Source organism: Amyelois transitella, chromosome 30, assembly GCF_032362555.1.
Source record: "Amyelois transitella isolate CPQ chromosome 30, ilAmyTran1.1, whole genome shotgun sequence".
Lineage (NCBI taxonomy): Eukaryota > Metazoa > Arthropoda > Insecta > Lepidoptera > Pyralidae > Amyelois > Amyelois transitella.
In genome coordinates, this window is record NC_083533.1 from 1,159,390 (window position 1) to 1,180,627 (window position 21,238).

At 37.7% G+C, this 21,238-nt stretch overlaps 1 protein-coding gene across 2 annotated transcripts in view; it reads left to right on the plus strand.

The window, feature by feature from the left end:
- LOC106143145 (putative fatty acyl-CoA reductase CG8306) overlaps positions 1-21,238 on the plus strand; it is a 96,626-nt gene that overhangs the window by 71,767 nt on the left and 3,621 nt on the right. Inside the window, exons 2-12 of one of the 2 annotated variants that reach the window (XM_060952964.1) lie at positions 157-370; positions 820-987; positions 2,203-2,286; positions 2,683-2,828; positions 4,025-4,134; positions 9,229-9,312; positions 11,361-11,469; positions 16,965-17,081; positions 17,390-17,509; positions 18,610-18,769; positions 19,133-19,230. In XM_060952964.1, the coding sequence (XP_060808947.1) occupies positions 170-370; positions 820-987; positions 2,203-2,286; positions 2,683-2,828; positions 4,025-4,134; positions 9,229-9,312; positions 11,361-11,469; positions 16,965-17,081; positions 17,390-17,509; positions 18,610-18,769; positions 19,133-19,230 (1,397 nt within the window). In that variant the 5' untranslated portion in view covers positions 157-169. Of the gene's footprint in view, positions 1-55; positions 371-819; positions 988-2,202; positions 2,287-2,682; positions 2,829-4,024; positions 4,135-9,228; positions 9,313-11,360; positions 11,470-16,964; positions 17,082-17,389; positions 17,510-18,609; positions 18,770-19,132; positions 19,231-21,238 lie in introns of those variants that run through there. The other variant, XM_060952963.1, reaches the window with a different exon arrangement.

A 21,238-nucleotide genomic window follows, 5' to 3' on the forward strand; every position in this document is an offset into this window, starting at 1 on the left:
TATACATCAATCATTGTCAAAGTTGTCAATGTCAAAGTGCCATCAATGTCACAATACGAAACGAAACTACTCAAATGACGAAATCAAAACGAATCATTGTACCGGAAAGCAAAAAACTATTAAAAATACATAAAATCAAAGTGTAATTCTTTACAGAAACACGACCAACATGAGCGAGCACGAGTCCCAAATACGCGCCTTCTACTCAGGCAAGAACTTCTTCATCACTGGTGGCACCGGCTTCGTCGGGTTATGTCTTATTGAAAAGATACTGAGGTCTATCCCTGACGTCGGCAAACTGTATTTGCTGATGAGGCCGAAAAAAGGCAAGGAAATATCGCAAAGGCTCGAAGAGTTCCCCAAGAATCCGGTAAATATATTTTGAGACAAATTTCCAATGTTCAACAGTTACATAGGATTTCGTACCGGTGATTTTCGGTATTAATAGATATCAAAGATTTTTTTATACGCTTATTCCTTTAGTCGCTTTTATGACAACCATGGGTAAGTGAAAAGTTAAATACTAACGCAAATCCATGCTTCTTTCCCGTAATGAAAGTCAGAGTTATCTTTTTACTCCACATTCTTACATACATAGTCACGTCTATTTCTCTTGCGGGGTAGACAGAGCCAACAGTCCCAAAAAGACTGATAGGCCATATTCAGCTGTTTGGCTTAATCATAGAATTGAGATTCAAATAGTGACAGGTTGCTAGGTCATTGCCTAATACAATAATCCTAAGTTTACAAACCTATCCCTTTATCGCCTTTTACGAAATGTATATAATTTTGTTGATATTTTTTTTGTAACATTTATAGATATTCGAGAAGTTGATAGAGAGCCGTACAACTGATGTCTTCAAGAAGCTGGTGGCTATATCGGGGGACGTGGGCGAGGACGGCTTGGGGCTCAGCGCTCAGGATCGGCAGACGTTGATCGACAATGTGAATGTTGTGGTGCACTCGGCCGCTACACTCGACTTTCAGGTAAATTATTATTTGACTCCTCAGTTATCCCAACTAATGTTACAGAATAGAATAGATTCATTTTCAAAATTGAATACCATGTATCACTTATTGACGTCACATTACTTAAATCTAATTATAACTACTACCGCTTCCAAAGCGCATGTGTAGAAGAAGCGGCGGAACAAACTACGCTGCAGCATTTTCATCGGACGTCAATTTACAAATATAGATCTCTTAAATCTAAATCGTGGACGAATGCACATTGTCTACATCAAAAACATGGATGAATGTAGAACTAATTATGTCAATACGAATATTTCGTCAAATAAATAACAGAGTTTATTTTTTTACATACATACATACATACATATGATCACGTCTATATCCCTTGCGGGGTAGACAGAGCCAACAGTCTTGAAAAGACTGAATGGCCACGTTCAGCTATTTGGCTTAATGATAGAACCGAGATTCAAATAGTGACAGGTTGCTAGCCCATCGCCTAAAAGAGGAATCCTAAGTTTATAAGCCTATCCCTTAGTCGCCTTTTACGACATCCATGGGAAAGAGATGGAGTGGTCCTATTCTTTTTTGTAATAGTGCCGGGAACCACACGGCACTATTTATTTTTTTGTTTGTTTGTAACCACTTCACTGGCTGTCTACTGAATTGATCTTTGTGAAATATCACATACATATAATTAAGAGTCTTTAGAAGGACATAGGGTACCTTACATCCCTATAAAGACTATAGTTCCTTCCTGGGAATTGCGAAAAACCTGTAGTTTTTTTGCAGGTGGTGCTAAATTCGTCGGTTTTTGTAGGTGACATTTAATTCGTTGCCTTTTGTAAATGGTGCTAATGTCATAGATTTATTTTTGTACATGGCAGACTTGAAAAGACTGAATACCCACATTCAGCTGTACGGCTAAATGATAGAATTGAGATTCAAACAGTGACAGGTTGCAAGCCCATCATCTAAAAGACGAATCCCAAGTTTGTTGCCATTCCCTTAGTCGCCTTTTACGACATCCATGGGAAAAATATTCAGTGGTACAATTGTGTAGTGCCGGGAACCAAAGTTTGTTGCCTTTCCCTTAATCGCCTTTTACGACATCCATGGGAAAAATATTTAGTGATACAATTGTATAGTGCCGGGAACCACACCACGGCACAGTTAACTTCACACTTCTACTTTTTTTTTAAAACATAATGACGATTTGATGATCGTTTTCAGGAGAACTTGCGGCCCACGGTGAAGATCAACTTGCTGGGGACGAGACAAGTGACGGAATTGTGTCGGCAGATCAAGGATCTGAAGGTAGGTAACCTGAATTTTTTTTAATCTTGCTAAAATGAAGACCAAATGGAAATCAATTTTTTTTTTTTTTTTTTTTCAGAAAATAGTTCTTTACAGGCACTTTTTTCATTTCAATACATACATACATACATATGGTCATGTTTATATCCCTTGTGGGGTAGACAGAGCCAACAGTCTTGAAAAGACTGATAGGCCACTTTCAGCTATTTGGCTTAATGATACACGTAGAATTGAGATTCAAAAAGTGACAGGTTGCTGGCCCAACGCCTAAAAGAATCCCGAGTTTGTAAGCCTATCCCTTAGTCGCCTTTACGACATCCATGAGAAATAAATTCATACAAAAAAAAAATGTTGTTTCCACCCCAAATTGATTGATGATTAAAATTATTATCACAGGTTCTAATCCACGTGTCTTCGGCCTTTGTGAACTCCTACCTGAACGAGGCTCACGAGAAAGTGTACGAATCGCCAGCTGACGCTGAGAAAGTCATTGAAATGGTCAAGAGCATGAGCGATCAAGCGTTGGACGATATAGAACCTCAGTGAGTGATTTTTAACTTATACTAGCGACCCGCCCCGGCTTCGCACGGGTGCAAAATTATAAATGTTATTATACATAAAACCTTCCTCTTGTATCACTCTACCTGTTACAAAAAACCGCATCAAAATCCGTTGCGTAATTTTAAAGATTTAAGCATACAGACAAACAGACTAAAATAGCGACTTTGTTTTATACTATGTAGTGATTATACAAGCTTCACTAACGCCGTGTGGTTCCCTCCTGGTAAAGGGTCAGGTCAAAAGTACCCGAAACCGCCGAGCTTGCATGACGAGAGTTATGTATGTGGCTAAAGATAAAGATTTGACGGCCTCTGTGGCTCAGCGGTAGTACGCTTGTCTGTGACACCGGAGGTCCCGGGTTCGTATCCCGGTCAAGGCATGATGAGAAAAGAACTTTTTGTGATTGTCCTGGGTCTTGGATGTTTATCTATATAAGTATTTAAAAAAAAAAAAGCGAAGGAAGTGTGCAGAGATCGTGGCAAGTGGAAAGAGATAGTCTCTGCCCGCCCCTCCGGGAAAGAGGCGTGATTTTATGTCTGTATGTATGTATGTATACACACTTCACTAGCGCCGTGTGGTTCTCGGAACTAATACAAAAAGTAAAGGACCGCTCCATCTCTTTCCCACGGATGGCTTAATAGGTGACAAAAGATAGGCTTACAAACTTGGGATTCTTATTTTAAGCGATGGGCTAGCAACCTGTCACTATTTGTATCTCAATTCTATCATTAAGCCAAACAGCTGAAAAAATCAAAAAATGAACGAAGCTGGTCTATCAGTATTTTCAAGACTGTTGGCACTGTCTACCCCGCAAGGGATATCAATGTGATAATGTGTGTTCGTCCCGGTATACAAAAATGTGTGTTTTTTTGTCTCGTTTCAGACTCTTAAAGAAAAATGTGTGTATTTGTCTTGTTTCAGACTCATACATACATACATTTGGTCACGTCTATATCCCTTGCGGGATAGACAGAGCCAACAGTCTTGAAAAGACTGATAGGCCACGATCAGCTATTTGGCTTAACGATAGAATTGAGATTCAACTAATGACAGGTTGCTAGCGCATCGCCTAAAAACAGAGTGCCAAGTTTGTAAGCCCATCCCTCAGTCGGCTTGTACGACATCCATGAGAAATAGATTCCTTAAGAAACATTTGTGTTTTTTTGTCTTGTTTCAGACTTCTAAAGACACATCCAAACACATACACGTTCACGAAACATCTGGCTGAACACGAAGTGGTCAAATGTGCTGATATGTTCCCGTGCACAATAGTTCGGCCCACTATGAGTAAGTGAATATAATTTACATATATAGTTAAGTGCCGTGTGCCGTGTGGTTCCCGGCACCAATACAAAAAAGAATAGAACCACTCCATTTCTTTCCTATGGATGTCGTAAAAGGCGCATAAGGGATAGGCTCACAAACTTGGGATTCTTTCTCAGGCGATAGGATTATGATAGAATTGAGATTCAGATAGTGACAGGTTGCCAGCCCATCGCCTCCCATGTTTAAAAGCCTATCCCTTAGTCGCCTCTTACGACAACCACGGGAAATGAGATGGTCCTATTTGGAACCACACGGCACGAAATGAACAATAATATAAAACTAGAGGCATTATTATTGTGAATTTAATTTTAGTTTATAATCATGCTCATTCCAAAATTATGTATATATTAAAAACACAAGAGTCTAATACAATAATTCTTTATTGACCACATAAATATGACAAAAAAAAAATATATTACATAAAGCAAAATGAGATTTTATCACTAATGGGGCAGCGATTTGCAGGTGAATTGGAGTTATACCTATTTAGAAGTTCATCTCACAGATGTTACAATATTGTCCTTTGGTCGCCTTATGCGACATCCATGGGAAAGATATGGAGTGGTACTAATATTCTTTAGTGCCGGGAACCACACGGTTTTATATGATTATTTTTTTTTTACCTTGGTCTCACAATTTTGTCAATGATTATGTACATACATTTTCAATAAATATTTAGTTTATGTCGTACTTAGTGTTTTCTCAACAGATTTTTGTCAGTATGTTTTCCTACGACGCAAATTATAACTACATAAATTATTTATAGAATATTTATTATATATAAGAAAACAAGATGTCTAATTAAAAACACATCCTTTTTAATAGTTTGCAATTTGAAATTGATTTTTTCAAAGTAACATAATAATCTGCCAACAATATGACAATATTATTATTTATGATTCTTATATAATGAATATATAATGAAACTTTTGTAACTAAAACAAAAATGGCCGTGATTAAATTGAAATAAATATGAAACACGTGGGTTTGGAAACATTTCGCCAATTCGCAGAGACAATTACAAATTGAATGTGACGTTCAATTCCATCATTAAGCCGTACAGCTGCAAGTGAACTTTTAGTTTTTTTTTCAAGACTGTCTATCCCGCATGGAATATAGACAAGATTATATGTTTGTGTATAAAATGTAACGTCACAAGCATAAAGTTTTCAAAGCAGTGCATATTTATTCTGAGATTGTCATTAGATTTAGAACTCTGTTGTGTGTCTGTGACTCTGTTTCCTTCTCGGGTAAAACTATTGCCGTTTCGCTTTTCATTATGAACGTGAAACGGTAAAGATATAGTTTGTGGAGTGATTAAAAGGGCGTCGCGTGCGCAATTTTACTGCGGCTGTAGGTCTTAATCAAATATCAATTTCAGCGTTGCCCTCTCCTCCATGTTGTCAGCTGTCACCTATCCGCCATAAGGTCCTCCCCCGCCTCCGCCACCTCCACCACCTCCTCCAGCTGCTCCACCTGCTCCACCTCCCCAATTACCACCAGGCAACCCCGGACTTCCTGGTGCCCCAAGTGCCTGGTAGCCAAGCCCTCCCGGTCTCCCAGGACTGCCGGATCCTCCTGGTCGTCCTGGCCATCCAGGACTGCCATGGCCTCCACCTCCACCCCCACCTCCACCTCCACCTCCTCCTCCAACTCCCTGGTGGCCAGGCCTTCCCGGTCTCCTAGGACCGACGGATCCTCCTGGACGTCCTGACATTCCAGGCCTGCCGTGTCCTCCACCTCCACCTCCGCCTCCCTTCTGCCCAGACCTTCCCGGTCTCCCAGGACCGCCAGCGTTCCCCCCCAGGCGTCCCGGCATCCCGTTTCCAATCCCCCATCCACTAGATCTCCCGTCTACTCTGGCACCTCCATCATAGCCTTGACCAAGCCGCCCTGGGTTTCTATGTCCAGCTGACGCACCAGGTTCCCCAAGCTCACCTACATAAGTTTCAGAGTAGCCTTCTGGGTAGTAGTGATGATAATGTTCAATTACCGGTCGCCCTTTATGGCTTAAGTATCTATAGCCTCCACCACCACCTCCTCCTCCTCCTCCGCCCCCTCCTCCTCCTCCTCCGCCCCCTCCCCCACCGCCCCAGAGTGGTTCCGCCTTCAACGACTGATCTTCATTGGCACATTTGCACCGTCCATTCGAACATATCCGGAGTCCTCCCCCTTTCCAACAGCCAGCTCCTCCTCCACCGCCCTTTCCTCTCCCACCACCGCGACCTCCCTCATCACGTGACCACCACCAGAGTGGTTTCGCTATTCCACCATCTCCGTAGTAATATCTAAGATGATGGTGATGTTCAACCGGTAACAGCGACTCATCTTCATTGGCACTCAATTTGCACTGTCCTCCTCGACATGACCTGCTTCTTCCTCCTCCACCCCCTCCCCCACCGCCCTTTCCTCCCCCACCACCGCCACCTCCCCCACCGCGTTTCCACCACCAGAGTGGTTTTGCATTTCCTTCATTGGTTCTTAATTTGCACTGTCCTCCCCGACATGGCCTGCTCCTTCCTCCTCCACCCCCTCCCCCACCGCCACCTCCTCCCCCGCCACCGCCACCTCCCCCACCGACTGGCCACCACCACCAGAGTGGTTCCGCCTTTAAATCTGTTAAACTATTCAAATCTTTACTCCAATAATAATGATGTATAACTGTTCGCAGTCCTAGAGGTGTCGTGGTACCCATACGAAGCAGCGATTTTCCGACATCATAAGTTAAATCTACAAAACATGGGCCTTCATGGAGAATCTTCAACCGTTCATTCACCAGTACTAGCATTTTGAAATCCTCAAGATCGTAACTTCTCAAGTCATTGCCACATACCGTGCGGACGTTCTCAAGGGCCAAATGTTTTGTACAAATGTCGTTTTCTGGATCGTCACGACACAATTCGCGTTCCATTTGATTTTTGTCTAAATACTCAACTCTCGTGTATACAGGTACTTCATTATCATGAGCTGTAGCCAAATTTAATGGTAGATCATTATTGTTGAACGGAAAATTTGTATCACTCGACTCTAACAGTAGCTTGTTGTCATAGGTTTTTGCAAATTCTTCAAAAGTCCTAGAACACGGTCCATCATGGAGCAGCTTCAAATCAGGCTGCTCTGATTGAGCGGATTTCAGATCTTCAAAAGAATATGTCCGACCATCGTTTGCACAAACCGTAACTTCAAAATGAGGTTCCGCATGCACAGAAATCGTTTGGAATATTAAAAGAAATATCGCGTCTGTGGACAAATAAATCCTGTTACAATATTAGCTTACCGAGTACCGCGTCATTACCGGCACTTTTGGATAGAACCACTACATATATCTTTCCCACGGATTTCGTAAATGGCGACTAAGGGATAGGCATAAAAAATTGAGATTCCCTCTTGTAGGCGATGGGCGAGCAACCTGTTACTATTTGGATATATGGTATGGTTCCCCTGCAAAAGTTGCGGAGGTCAGACGGGAGTCGCTTCGTGTATAAACCTGTCTCACCCAATCCAGGGTCCATGGTCAAAGGCATACCCCGGGCTCCTCTCCAGAGTGGTGAGGATGCAACCAGGACTAAAAGTGAAGAGGATGAAGACTTAATCAAAGTTGTTAGTAGATATTTCCCATGGATGTCGTAAAAGGCCGTAGACGGCCTCTGTGGCTCAGCGGTAGTACGCTTGTCTGTAACACCGGAGGTCCCGGGTTCGAATCCCGGCCAGGGCATGATGAGAAAAGAACTTTTTCTGATTGTCCTGGGTCTTGGATGTTTATCTATATAAGTATTATATTATAAAATATAGTATCGTTGAGTTAGTATCTCGTAACACAAGTTTCGAACTTACTTCGAGGCTAACTCAATCAGTGTAATTTGTCCAAAAAAAAAAAGGGGCGACTAAGGGATAGGCTTATAAACTTGAGATTCTTCTTTTAGGCGACAGGCTAGCAACCTGTCACTTTATATGAATCTCAATTCTATCAGTAAGCCAAACAGCAGAACGTGGCCTATCAGTATTTTCAAGACTGTTCGCTCTGTCTACCCCGCAAGGGATATAGACGTGATTATATGTATGTATGATAGTGGATATAAAATAAATCAACAATATTTTCAACTCACCATTCCACATTGTCACCGGATTGATGAAATTACATGACGAAAATCATGTTTTTTGTAGATAGAAATGGGAAACATGCCCGTTTAAGTAACATCACATGATTAGAATTTTAATTGAGATTTGATTGGATTGATGAGTTTTTAACAAGGCTTGAAATTAGAAAAAAAATACCCTAAAATTAGAATAATTAAGAATAGTTTCTTTCTTTCTATTAATTAATATTAGTTATAATTATACTGAAGTTATGTTTTAGTCCGATCTTAAGTTTTAGTTAATTGTAAATGAGGTTGTTGACCTCAATAGTGATTTGCCACGTTTGTATACATTAAAATAATTAAATTTTATTGCGAAATTTTATTCACATGCCGTGTGGTTCCCGGCACCAATATAAAAAAGAATAGGAACACTCCATCTCTCCATCTCATTTCCCGTGGATGTCGTAAGAGGCGACTAAGGGATAGGATTTTAGGCGATGAGCTAGCAACCTGTCACTATTTGAATCTCAATTCTATCATAAAGCCAATCAGCTGAACGTGGCCTGTCAGTCTCTTCAGGACTGTTGGCCCTGTCTACCTCGCAAGGGATATAGACGTGACTATATGTAGGTATGTATGTATTTTATTGACATGCATTTATGAACATGGTGATAAGGACCAGTAGTAGATGTAGGAAGAATCTGTTAAAGGTATAGTATCCACCCACTTCATATGATTACCCCTTTCCGTTACACGTTGTATACATTTATTTTTTTTAACAATATTGTAAATTCCTCAAAAACTACTTAACCTATTTTGTTGTCCCATAGAACATAGAAAATCTATTGACAGATCCTATATACATTTAAAAATTCATTTAGTGACTCGATAACTTTCGTATCACTAGTCCTATTTTGATGAAATTTTGTGTGATTTCAACGTTTTTATATTGTAACATACTATTTGTTGTTTTTAGTCGTGGCGTCGTGGAAGGAGCCGGTACCCGGCTGGACTTGTTCCAAAGTGGGACCCCAAGGATTCCTCATGGGCGCTGCTAAAGGTAAACCCTTCTTCCTTTACTCCCGGTCGCATCCTCCTGGCTATAGTCCCGGTCGCATCCTCCTGGCTTTAGTCCCGGTCGCATCCTCCTGGCTTTAGTCCCGGTCGCATCCTCCTGGCTTTAGTCCCGGTCGCATCCTCCTGGCTTTAGTCCCGGTCGCATCCTCCTCGCTTTAGTCCCGGTCGCATCCTCCTGGCTTTAGTCCCGGTCGCATCCTCCTGGCTTTAGTCCCGGTCGCATTCTCCTGGCTTTAGTCCCGGTCGCATCCTCCTGGCTTTAGTCCCGGTCGCATCCTCCTGGCTTTAGTCCCGGTCGCATCCTCCTGGCTTTAGTCCCGGTCGCATCCTCCTGGCTTTAGTCCCGGTCGCATCCTCCTGGCTTTAGTCCCGGTCGCATCCTCCTGGCTTTAGTCCCGGTCGCATCCTCCTGGCTTTAGTCCCGGTCGCATCCTCCTGGCTTTAGTCCCGGTCGCATCCTCCTGGCTTTAGTCCCGGTCGCATCCTCCTGGCTTTAGTCCCGGTCGCATCCTCGCAACTCTGGTGAGGAGCCCGGGGTATGTATGCCTTTGACCATGGACCCTGGATTGGGTGAGTCAGGTTTTTACACGAAGCGACTCCCGTCTGATTGCGGAGGGCAACCTAACCCTTATTGGATCCACGGTAACACATCCAATTGCACAACGGCTGAACGTGGCCTATCAGTGTCTTCAAGACTGTTGGCTCTGTCTACCCCGCATAGGATTTAGACGTGATTATACAAACATACATATAGTCACGTCTATATCTCGTGCGGGGTAGACAGAGCCAGCAGTCTTCAAAAGACTGATGGGTCACGTTCAGCTTTTTGGTTTGACGATGACATTGACAGGTTGCTAGCCCATCGCCCTAAAAGAAGAATGCCAAGTTTATAAGCCTATCCCTTAGTCGCCTTTTACGACATCCATGGGAAAGAGATGGAGCGGTCATATTCTTTTTTTGTATTGGTACCGGGAACCACACGGCACATAAGTATGTAAATGCGAAAGTTTGTGAGTATGTCAGGATGTCAGTATGGAAATTTGTGACTCTTTCACGCATAAACTAATGAACCGATTACGATGAAATTTGGTATGTAGATAGCTGAAGACCCAGAATAACATACAGGCTAGCTACTTTTTATGCCGGAGTCCCCGCGGGAACGATTCCACGCGGACTAAGTCGCGGGCGGCCTCTTAGTTTTATATATGTATATATTTTTGTTCATTACGTGCCGTGTGGTTCCCGGTTCACCAATACAAAAAAGAATAGGACCACTCCATCTTTTTCCCATGGATGACGTTAAAGGCGACTAAGGGATAGGCTTACAAACTGGGGATTCTTCTTTTAGGCGATGGTCTAGCAACCTGTCATTATTTGAGTCTCAATTCTATCATTAAGCCAAACAGCTGAACGTGGCCATTCAGTCGTTTTCAAGACTGTCGGCTCTGTCTACCCCGCAAGGGATATAGACGTGACCATATGTATGTATGTATGTATACATATGTATGTATGTTTGACGGCCTCTGTGGCGCAGCGGTATGTACCTACGCTTGTCTGTGATACGGGAGGTCCCGGGTTCGAATCCCGGCCATGGCATGATGAGAAAAGAACTTTTTCTAATTGGCCTGGGTCTTGGATTTTTATCTATCTAAGTATTTATTATAAGATATAGTATCGTTGAGTTAGTATCTCGTAACACAAATCTCGCACTTACTTCGAGGCTAACTCAATCAGTGTTATTTGTCCCGTATATATTTATTTATTACATACAATATATACAAAAAAGAATAGGATCACTCCATTTCTTTCCCATGGATATCGTAAAAGGCGACTAAGGGATAGGCTTACAAACTTGCATTCCTTTTTTTGACGATGGGCTAGCAACCTGTCACTATTTGAGTCTCGATTCTATTATTGAGCCAAACGGCTGAACGTGGCCATTCAGTCGGTTTTCAAGACTGTCGGCTCTGTCTACCCCGCAAGGGATATAGACGTGACCATATGGACCTATGTATGTTGTTCATTTCGCAGGTGTCGTCCGCCGATTACCGTTGGCAGCTGAGAATATAGCCGATTATATACCTGTAGATGTTGTGGTCAACCAATTACTCGTGGCTGGATGGGACGCGGCAAAATCCAAGTCAGTATATTTCGTTTTTTTTTTCTAACTAGCGACCCGCCCCGTCTTCGATCGGGTAGCGTTTATTATATGCGGATGCAGTGGTAGGTGTAATAGGATTTAAACGTTGTGACTTCAATATGTGAAACTTCCTCTTGAAGCACTCTATCTATTAAATAGAACTGCATCAAAATCGATTGTGTAGTTTTAAAGATCTTAGCATACAGACAGACAGACGCAAGAAACGACTTTGCTTTTAGTGATGATGTTGATAGTAATTTCATACGAACCCAATTTCAGTACATTAAAGATCATTTTCTTTTTATTTTAAGTGGCGCTAATTTGTCGCCATTCGTAAATGGCGTTTACGAAAAACCTGTATTCTAAATGTAGGTAGCGCTAAATTCGCGCTTTCTTGTAGGTGGCGCTAAATAGGCCGCGCTTTTTCTGTAGGTGGCGCTAAATTCGCGCAGACTAAAAAGCTAGTTAGTAAATAAATATATATGTAATGAACTCTTTGGTTCATCAGATATGTTGAACTCTTTGGTTCATCATAGGATTTTAGAATATTTGTGACGTATGTCACTGTCAATTGATTAACCGGTAAAAATAATTCAAATATTCTCAAGACTATAAAATTGAATTACAAAATATCATAAATAAATTAGTTAAAATAAATAAGTTCCATATTTTGTTAGTTTAGAGTGAAATAATTGCATTATATGTCGTTTCTCTTTTTAGGTAAGAATATTACTTTTAAGTTGTTTTTGTTTTAGTGTTTTGTCTTGCGTTCTACTTTTCAATAATAAATTTCTCTTTTTAGAGCAACACATCAGAATATTATTTCACCAAATTCATATCATTATAAAACGACATATTCGCTAACCTTTACACAATGGAGAGAATACGATTTGAATTCGTAATAAAAGCGATGGAAAATGACCCAAAAACAAACGTACTTTGCATTACTTCATTGGAATTTGAGAAACACACTTATTTGATACCTGAAAAACTTCAACCAGCTAGATTACATGAACAAGTGATCAAAACTCAAGTTTACCTGAAATTAAAAGATACTATACATAAAAGACATGACAAAAGACAAGTTTGGATACGTGTAACGCCGGAGATAAGAGGAGCATATATGGATGAGGATGGAAATATGCAGTTTAAAGGATATTTGTTAGAGGAATGTGACATACAAAAACCTGCGTCCTGTATTTCAGAAGAAGCAATGACAAAATTCTTTGAAAATTTCAACGCCTGTAACAAAGAGACTGGAAAATCCTATAATATAAAGAAATTGACAGAGAAATTTGTTTTGCAGAAATTTAATAAAAAAACCTCAAATGTAACACAATGGTTGGACATATTCGAAATGGAATGTACTCGTATGAGTATAACGGAAGACTCTGTTAAAATTGAAGCATTAAGGTTATTCTTAGAAGATTCTAGTCTTGACTGGTATAGTTCTATGCTTATAAAATATACATTAAATTCGGAATGGTCAACTTGGAAAGAAAACTTCTGTGAAACATTTGCTGATAGAGGGTGGTCTCCGGTAAGATATGCAATTTTGTTTAAATATAGGCAAGGGTCGTTAATGGAGTATGCTTTAAAAAAAGAAAAGCTTTTATTGGAGATAAATAAAACAATGGATTCATCAATTCTTATTGATTTAATTGCTACTGGACTCCCAAATTTTATTGCTGACAAGATTGATAGATGTAATATAAAAGAAACTAAAGATTTATTTAATAATATACGGGGATTGGAATATCTAGCAAATAAAAAATATTTAAATAATAACGCCGGAAATTTGGGAAATAAAAATAAAGAAAAGGATAGTAATTATAAACCATGCAGAATTTGTGAAAAGGAAAACAAAGGCTCTCGTTATCATCCAGAATCATTATGTTGGTTTAAAAATAATAGCTATAATAATAAAAGAGAACACATAAGAACTGTTAATAATTCTGAATTAGAAACCGAATTAAATGAAATTGATCCAAAAAACTGATTGTACCACCATTAATCAAGATTAAATTATTGTTGAACGATACTCTACAAACAACTGGTATTTATGATTCGGGATCAAATGTTTCCTTGATAAATTCTAAATTGTTATGTTTAAAAAATCTATCAAGCAACAATAATATTTCTATTAAAACTGCAAATTTAAGAACGATTAATGGTGTGAAAAAAACATTAGGGATAGTAACATTGAAGATAAAGATTTTTGATATCGAGAAGAATATGGATGTTTTTGTAATAGATAAAGAAAATTTTAAGTATAATTTTTTAGTTGGTCTAGACTGTATAAAAAAGTTTCAATTAGCTCAAAATGAAAAGTTAGAAATTGCTCAAATTGTACTCAATTTAAAAACAAATGAAGATAAAGAATATATAGGAAAAATGATTAAAGAGTCTAACAAAAACGGAAGAGATATGAAAAACAAAGAAGAGTATATGATAAACTTTAATGAACATATTGAAGAAGACCAATTTGTAATATTTGTTAATCATTTAGATATTCAAAAGCAATCTGAAATAGATAAATTGATATGCAAATATAAGTCCCTTTTCGCAAAAGATAAATATGATATAGGCACTGTGAAGGGGTATGAAGCTCATATTGATTTAATGGTGGATAAATATTGTAGTAAGAGACCATACAGATGCACTATACAAGATAAAAAGGAAATTGAAGAACAAGTATCTAAACTATTAGAAGAAAAATTGATAGAAGAGTCTTATAGTCCTTTTGCTGCGCCAGTAACTTTAGCTTATAAAAAAGAAGATGGGAAAAGAACAAGATTATGTATAGATTTTCGTGAGTTAAATAAAATTGTGGTTCCACAATCACAACCATTTCCAAGGATAGAAGATTTGATGGTAAAGACAACCAAATGTAAGTTTTTTTCAACACTTGATATAAATTCAGCATTCTGGTCAATACCATTAAAAATTGAGGATAGAGAGAAGACAGCGTTTGTTACACAAGAAGGACATTATCAGTGGACTTGTTTGCCTTTTGGTTTAAAGACATCTCCGGCGATTTTCCAGAGAATTCTAAGTAGCATTATACGTAAACATAAATTATCAAATTTTACTGTAACGTTCATCGACGATATTCTGGTTTTCTCGGAGACTTTCTCGGATCATATTAAACATTTATCGTTATTATTAGAGGCAATTTCAAAGGAAGGTTTTAGATTGAAATTTTCGAAATGTAGTTTTGCTCAAAATTCAGTGAAATACCTAGGTCATATCATCGAAAACAAAACAATCACTCCATTAAAGGATAATTTAATTGCTATAAAAGAATTCCCGGTTCCGAAGTCACAAAAAAATGTGAGGCAATTTTTAGGTAAAATAAATTTTTATGGAAAGTATATACCAAATATATCAATAATATTAAACCCACTACATAATTTATTAAAAAAAGGACAGCAATTTATTTGGTCAGAAAAGTGTCAAGAATCTTTCGAAATCACTAAAAAAATTCTTTGCTCGAAACCTGTTTTAGCAATTTTTGATCCGGATTTACCTATACATATTTATACTGATGCTAGTATACTGGGCTTAGGAGCGGTATTAAAACAACCACAAAGTGATGGAGAAGAAAAACCATGTGCATATTTTTCAAAGAAATTAAATGACTCTCAAAAAAAGAAGAAAGCTATATATATTGAATGTTTAGCAATAAAAGAAGCATTAAAATATTGGCAATATTGGCTTATTGGAAAAAGATTTAAAGTTTTTACAGATCATAAGCCACTAGAGAAAATGAATATAAAAGCTAGAACAGATGAAGATTTGGGAGATTTAACTTATTATATATCTCAGTTTAATTTTGAAATTATATATTCTCCAGGAAAATATAACATAGAAGCAGACAGTTTAAGCAGAAATGCCGTTCTGGAACCATATGAAAATCAAGAAGATATTTTGAAATTAGTAAATTTTATTACATTAGAGGATATAAAGACTGATCAAGAGAAGAATAAAGATGTAAACCTGAATAACAAGAAATTCACCCAAAGAAATAATATATATTATCAAAAGGTTGGAAAAAAAGACAAAATAGTATTAACAGAAGAATTCAGTAAAAAACTTATAGGGAAAGTTCATTATAAATATTGTCACATCGGGACACAACAAATGAAAAATAAAATCAAACGATTCTATACAGCCAAAAATTTATCATACAACATACAAAGATTTTGTGAACACTGCGAAACCTGCATAAAGAATAAATCAAGAGGAAAGTACAATTTTGGACTAATGTCTCACCTGGGTCCTGCTACTTATCCTTTTGAGATAGTGTCAATAGATACTGTGGGCGGATTTGGTGGCTCACGATCCACTAAAACATATTTACATTTATTGGTAGATCATTTTTCTAGATATGCTTTCATATTGACTTCAAAAACACAAAATTCAACTGACTTTATAAAACTGATTCAAAAAGTTCCACAAGGAAATAAGATTGGTCTCATTCTTTCTGATCAATATCCGGGTATCAATTCCAAAGAATTTAAGAATTATTTAAATAGAGAAAATATACCTATTGTCTTCACTGCTGTAAATGCGCCTTTTTCAAATGGTTTAAATGAGAGATTAAACCAAACTTTGGTTAACAAAAGATGTAGGTTAAATGAGAAGAAAAATAAACTTTCTTGGACAACTATTGCTCATGAATGTACCCAAATGTATAATGAAACAGAACACACGGTAACAGGGTTTTCCCCAAGTTATCTTTTAGAAGGGAAAAATACTGATATTTTACCGGAGGAATTAAAATATGATAATTGTAATGATTTGACGGAAGATAGAAAAATTGCATTAGAAAATACTTTAAAATCACACAATTATAATAAAATTTACTTTGATAAAAACAGAATTAATTATGACTTGAAAGTCGGAGATTTGGTTTATGTTGAAAATGGTAACCGACTGAACAGGAAAAAGTTAGATGAATTAAAAATAGGTCCTTATGAAGTTTTACAGAAGCTTTCTAAATCAATTTATAGAATTGACACAGGTCATAAAAAGTGTGAATCAAATATTTTCCATATCACTAAACTAATTCCGATCCGAGAAAGCACTTTTTAGGGGGGGAGATGTAATGAACTCTTTGGTTCATCAGATATGTTGAACTCTTTGGTTCATCATAGGATTTTAGAATATTTGTGACGTATGTCACTGTCAATTGATTAACCGGTAAAAATAATTCAAATATTCTCAAGACTATAAAATTGAATTACAAAATATCATAAATAAATTAGTTAAAATAAATAAGTTCCATATTTTGTTAGTTTAGAGTGAAATAATTGCATTATATGTCGTTTCTCTTTTTAGGTAAGAATATTACTTTTAAGTTGTTTTTGTTTTAGTGTTTTGTCTTGCGTTCTACTTTTCAATAATAAATTTCTCTTTTTAGAGCAACACATCAGAATATTATTTCACCAAATTCATATCATTATATATATCAAACGATCATCATGTTTCAGATCCGGCCTGACCGTGTACCACTGTTCATCATCAACGTGCAAGCCGTTCCAGTGGGTGATGATTGAACCGCTCATCAACGGAATGCTGCACAAGTATCCGTTGAAAAGTGCCGTTTGGTGAGTTTAAGATATATTTAAGATATATATATATATAGCGAAATCCCTAGGGATATCACGAAATCACGGCATATGTTGAATATTCTTATTTACGACGCCTTCTTACTAAAATAGTCAGTGAAATGTCGTTTCACTAAATTAAATCTATACTAGTGAAATGTCAGAAAAACGGATACCTCCGAGTTAAAATCGTCCAATGTATATCTATCTACCTCTCTCTACCCAAATCAAGATTGCTCGTTTAAATATATTAGATATATAGATATCTCAGCAAAAATATATTTATTTATTTATGTTTCCTGTTCCAGGTATCCGCATTTGAAATTCGTGCCTTCATTATTCATGTTCCGTTTGTCCGCCATTTTTGTCCATTTCTTCCCGGCAATACTCCTGGATATGCTGTTAAGGATCACTGGAGGGAAGCCTATGTGAGTTATAAATACATTAATCACGTCTTGATCTTACGAGGTAGGCATAGTCACGATACTAGTTAGCGACACCTAGAAAAAGCAATTAATGTAGCGCTGCCTACAAAAAGGCAACGAATTTAGCGCTGCCTACAAAAATCTACGAATTTAGCGCCGCCTACAAAAATCTACGAATTTAGCGCCGCCTACAAAAAGCAACGAATTTAGCGCCGCCTACAAAAAGCAACGAATTTAGCGCCGCCTACAAAAAGCTACGAATTTAGCGCCGCCTACAAAAAGCTACGAATTAAGCGCCGCCTACAAAAAGCTACGAATTTAGCGCCACCTATAAGAGAATACAGGATTTTTGCAAATATCAAAGGGAACTTTAGTTTTTATCGGGATGAAAAGGTACCCTGTGTCTTTCTCCAGACTCTTAATTATAATATACGGGATATTTCAAGATGATTAATTCAGTAAGTTACACGAGAAGTGGTAACAAACAAAGAAATAAACTTACTTTCGCATTTATAATACCTATTGGTTAGAATACATACATACATATAATCACGTCTATATCCCTTGCGGGGTAGACAGAGCCAACAGTCTTGAAAAGACTGAATGGCCACGTTCAGCTATTTGGCTTAGTGATAGAATTGAGATTCAAATAGTGACAGGTTGCTAGCCCATCGCCTGAAAATGATTCCCAAGTTTGTAAGCCTATCCCTTAGTCGCCTTTTACGATACCCATGGAAAAGAGATGGAGTGGTCCTATTCTTTTTTGTATTGGTGCCGGGAACCACACGGCACTGCGGCAGTAAACTTAGTTTACAGTAATATATTTGTCGTCAACCAATGTTGTGAAACCGAAAGATATGATAATTATTAAGTGATATGAGGTGTCTTATAATAATGAATTAAAATTTTGAATTTGAATTTATTATAAGATTACTTAGCGATAAGTCTCCTAAGAAACAGTTGCTCAACATATTCATAATTTATGTTTCTACAACATATGTATGTATTTTTTTATAGACAATAAAGATAATTTGAATTTGCTATGAAAAAATAAAATAATAATAAATTTGTACACTGTCATTATTATTATAATTTTTTTACAGATTGTTCCGTCTTCACAAGAACGTGTGGAATTCTCTCAAACGTCTGGAAACGTTCATTTTCAATGAATGGAAATTCCACAATCCCAACACTATGGATTTGGCAAAACGGTTGAACAAGACTGACAGCGAATTGTTTTATATAGATATCACTTCTATCAATGTGAGTATTTTCTACATACATACATAATAATCACGTTTATATCCCTTGCTGGATAGACAGAGCCAACAGTCTTGAACAGACTATCAGTCTGGCCACGTTCCGATATTTGGCTCAATCTTACTTTCATTATGATTTTTGAAGCTAAGTAATAAGGGGTAGACAGAGCTAATTAAAAATAATTGATCGATGGACACACAAATTTTTGAATGTGGATGAAGCGATGGAAGTGTGCAGAGATCGTGGAAAGTGGAAAGAAGTAGTCTCTGCCTACCCCTCCGGGAGAGAGGCGTGATTTTATGTATGTATTTTTAAAGCAGGCGGCTGTTTCAAATAATTTATTAATCGTTATTTTTTTTTACACAGTGGGTATCATACTTCACAAATCTCCATTTGGGCGTCCGTCGTTACTTGAATAATGAAAAGGAGAAGACTATGGAACCCGCTCGAGGGAAGGATACCATGTAAGTTTTTTACATACATACATACATAAAATCACGCCTCTTTCCCGGAGGGGTAGGTAGAGACTACCTCTTTCCACTTGCCACGATCTCTGTATACTTCTATCGCTTCATCCACATTCATAACTCTCTTCATGCAAGCTCGGCGGTTTCGGTTTTTTTATTCATTACTAGCTGTTGCCCGCGACTTCGTCCGCGTTAATTTCGAGTTGAATCTTAATCATACAGTCAGATAATCTTAATAATAACACAACTCCCATCAAATCTGTCTTTAAATTTAAATATGTTAACTCTGATAATATATTAAAGGCGTTCAAACAACTTAATTTGAAAAAGTCTGAAGACCATTGGGGTATGTCTGTTAGTATCATAAGTCAAATCATAGACATTATTGCATCTGATCTAGCTTTTATATTTAATGAATGTATTGATGAGGGTATTTTTCCAAATTTAATGAAATATAGTAAATTTTATTCAAAAAAGGGGAGAAAACAGTCCTTGGCAATTATAGACCTATTTCTATATTGCCAGTTTTGAGCAAGGTGTTTGAGAAGATGATGCTTAATCAAATGCAACAATATTTTAAAATCAATAACATTTTCCATTCCCAACAATATGGGTTCACTGCCGGGAAGTCCACCACTGGTGCGGGAGTAGCACTTGTTACTCAAATCTATGACGCGTGGGAGAGTTCACAGGATTCAGTTGGAGTCTTTTGCGATCTCTCTAAAGCATTGGATTGCGTAGATCATCAGACACTTTTGCGTAAACTTCGTCAATATGGGTTTGACCACAAATCAACTAAACTAATGGCATCCTATTTGACTGATAAGCTTCAAACTGTAGATATTAATGGAGTAAAGTCAAGCGGATCAAGCGTCTCAATGGGTGTTCCTCAGGGCTCAATTTTAGGACCATTCCTCTTCTTGGTATATGTCAATGACCTGCCTTTTATGGTGGAAAAACAGGCGGGTATAGTGCTGTTTGCTGATGACACTTCTTTAATATTTAAATTAGATCGCCATAGCGAAAATGTAAGTTCGGTTAATAATATACTGTCGGCCATATCTATCTGGTTCTCAACCAACAATCTTCTTTTAAATGCTAATAAGACCCAATGCATTAAATTTACCCTTCCAAACGTAAGGCAGGCCAATACTGACATAATACTGGAAGGCCAGAAATTAGAATTTGTTGAAAATACAAAGTTTTTAGGAATTATAATTGATGCAAAGCTACAGTGGGGTGCTCATATTTCTAAACTATCCAATAGACTTAGCTCTGCCGCTTATGCTGTTAGGAGGATCCGACAATTGACAGATGTAGCTACAGCTAGGCTTGTTTATTTCAGCTATTTTCATAGCTTGTTATCTTATGGTTTACTTTTATGGGGTAGCGCGGCTGATATACAAACTATTTTTATAATTCAGAAAAGGGCCGTTCGCGCAATTTACGGCTTAGGACCAAGAGACTCGTTAAGACAACTCTTTAAGAAAATAAACATACCTACAGTAGCGTCCCAGTACATTTTTGATCTTATAATGTATATTAGGAAAAATACCTCTTTTTTTCAAAAAGTTAGTGCCACAACTGATAGAAATTTACGTAATAAACATAAATAAGTTATGCCGTTTCATAGGCTTAGCAAAGTCAGTAAATCATTTATGGGGAACTGTATACGATTTTATAATAGGTTGCCGGAGTCTGTTCTTGATATGCTCAACCGAAAATTCAAAGATTATGTAAAGAAAGTACTTTGTGAGAAGGCTTATTATAGGACTGATGATTACCTTAATGATAAAAACATCTGGCTCGAGCTTGGCACAGGAACCTCGTAATTAATTGTAGTTTGATTTGATCTTAAATCAAAATTCAGTACTCTCTGTACATAAATCTTTTTAAAATTGGCAATCCATAAAATATATATATATATTTTCCTTTTTTCAATATTCAATCTCATATATAAATCTGAACATTGTATTCTCTCGTCCACATTCTATTCTTAGTTTAA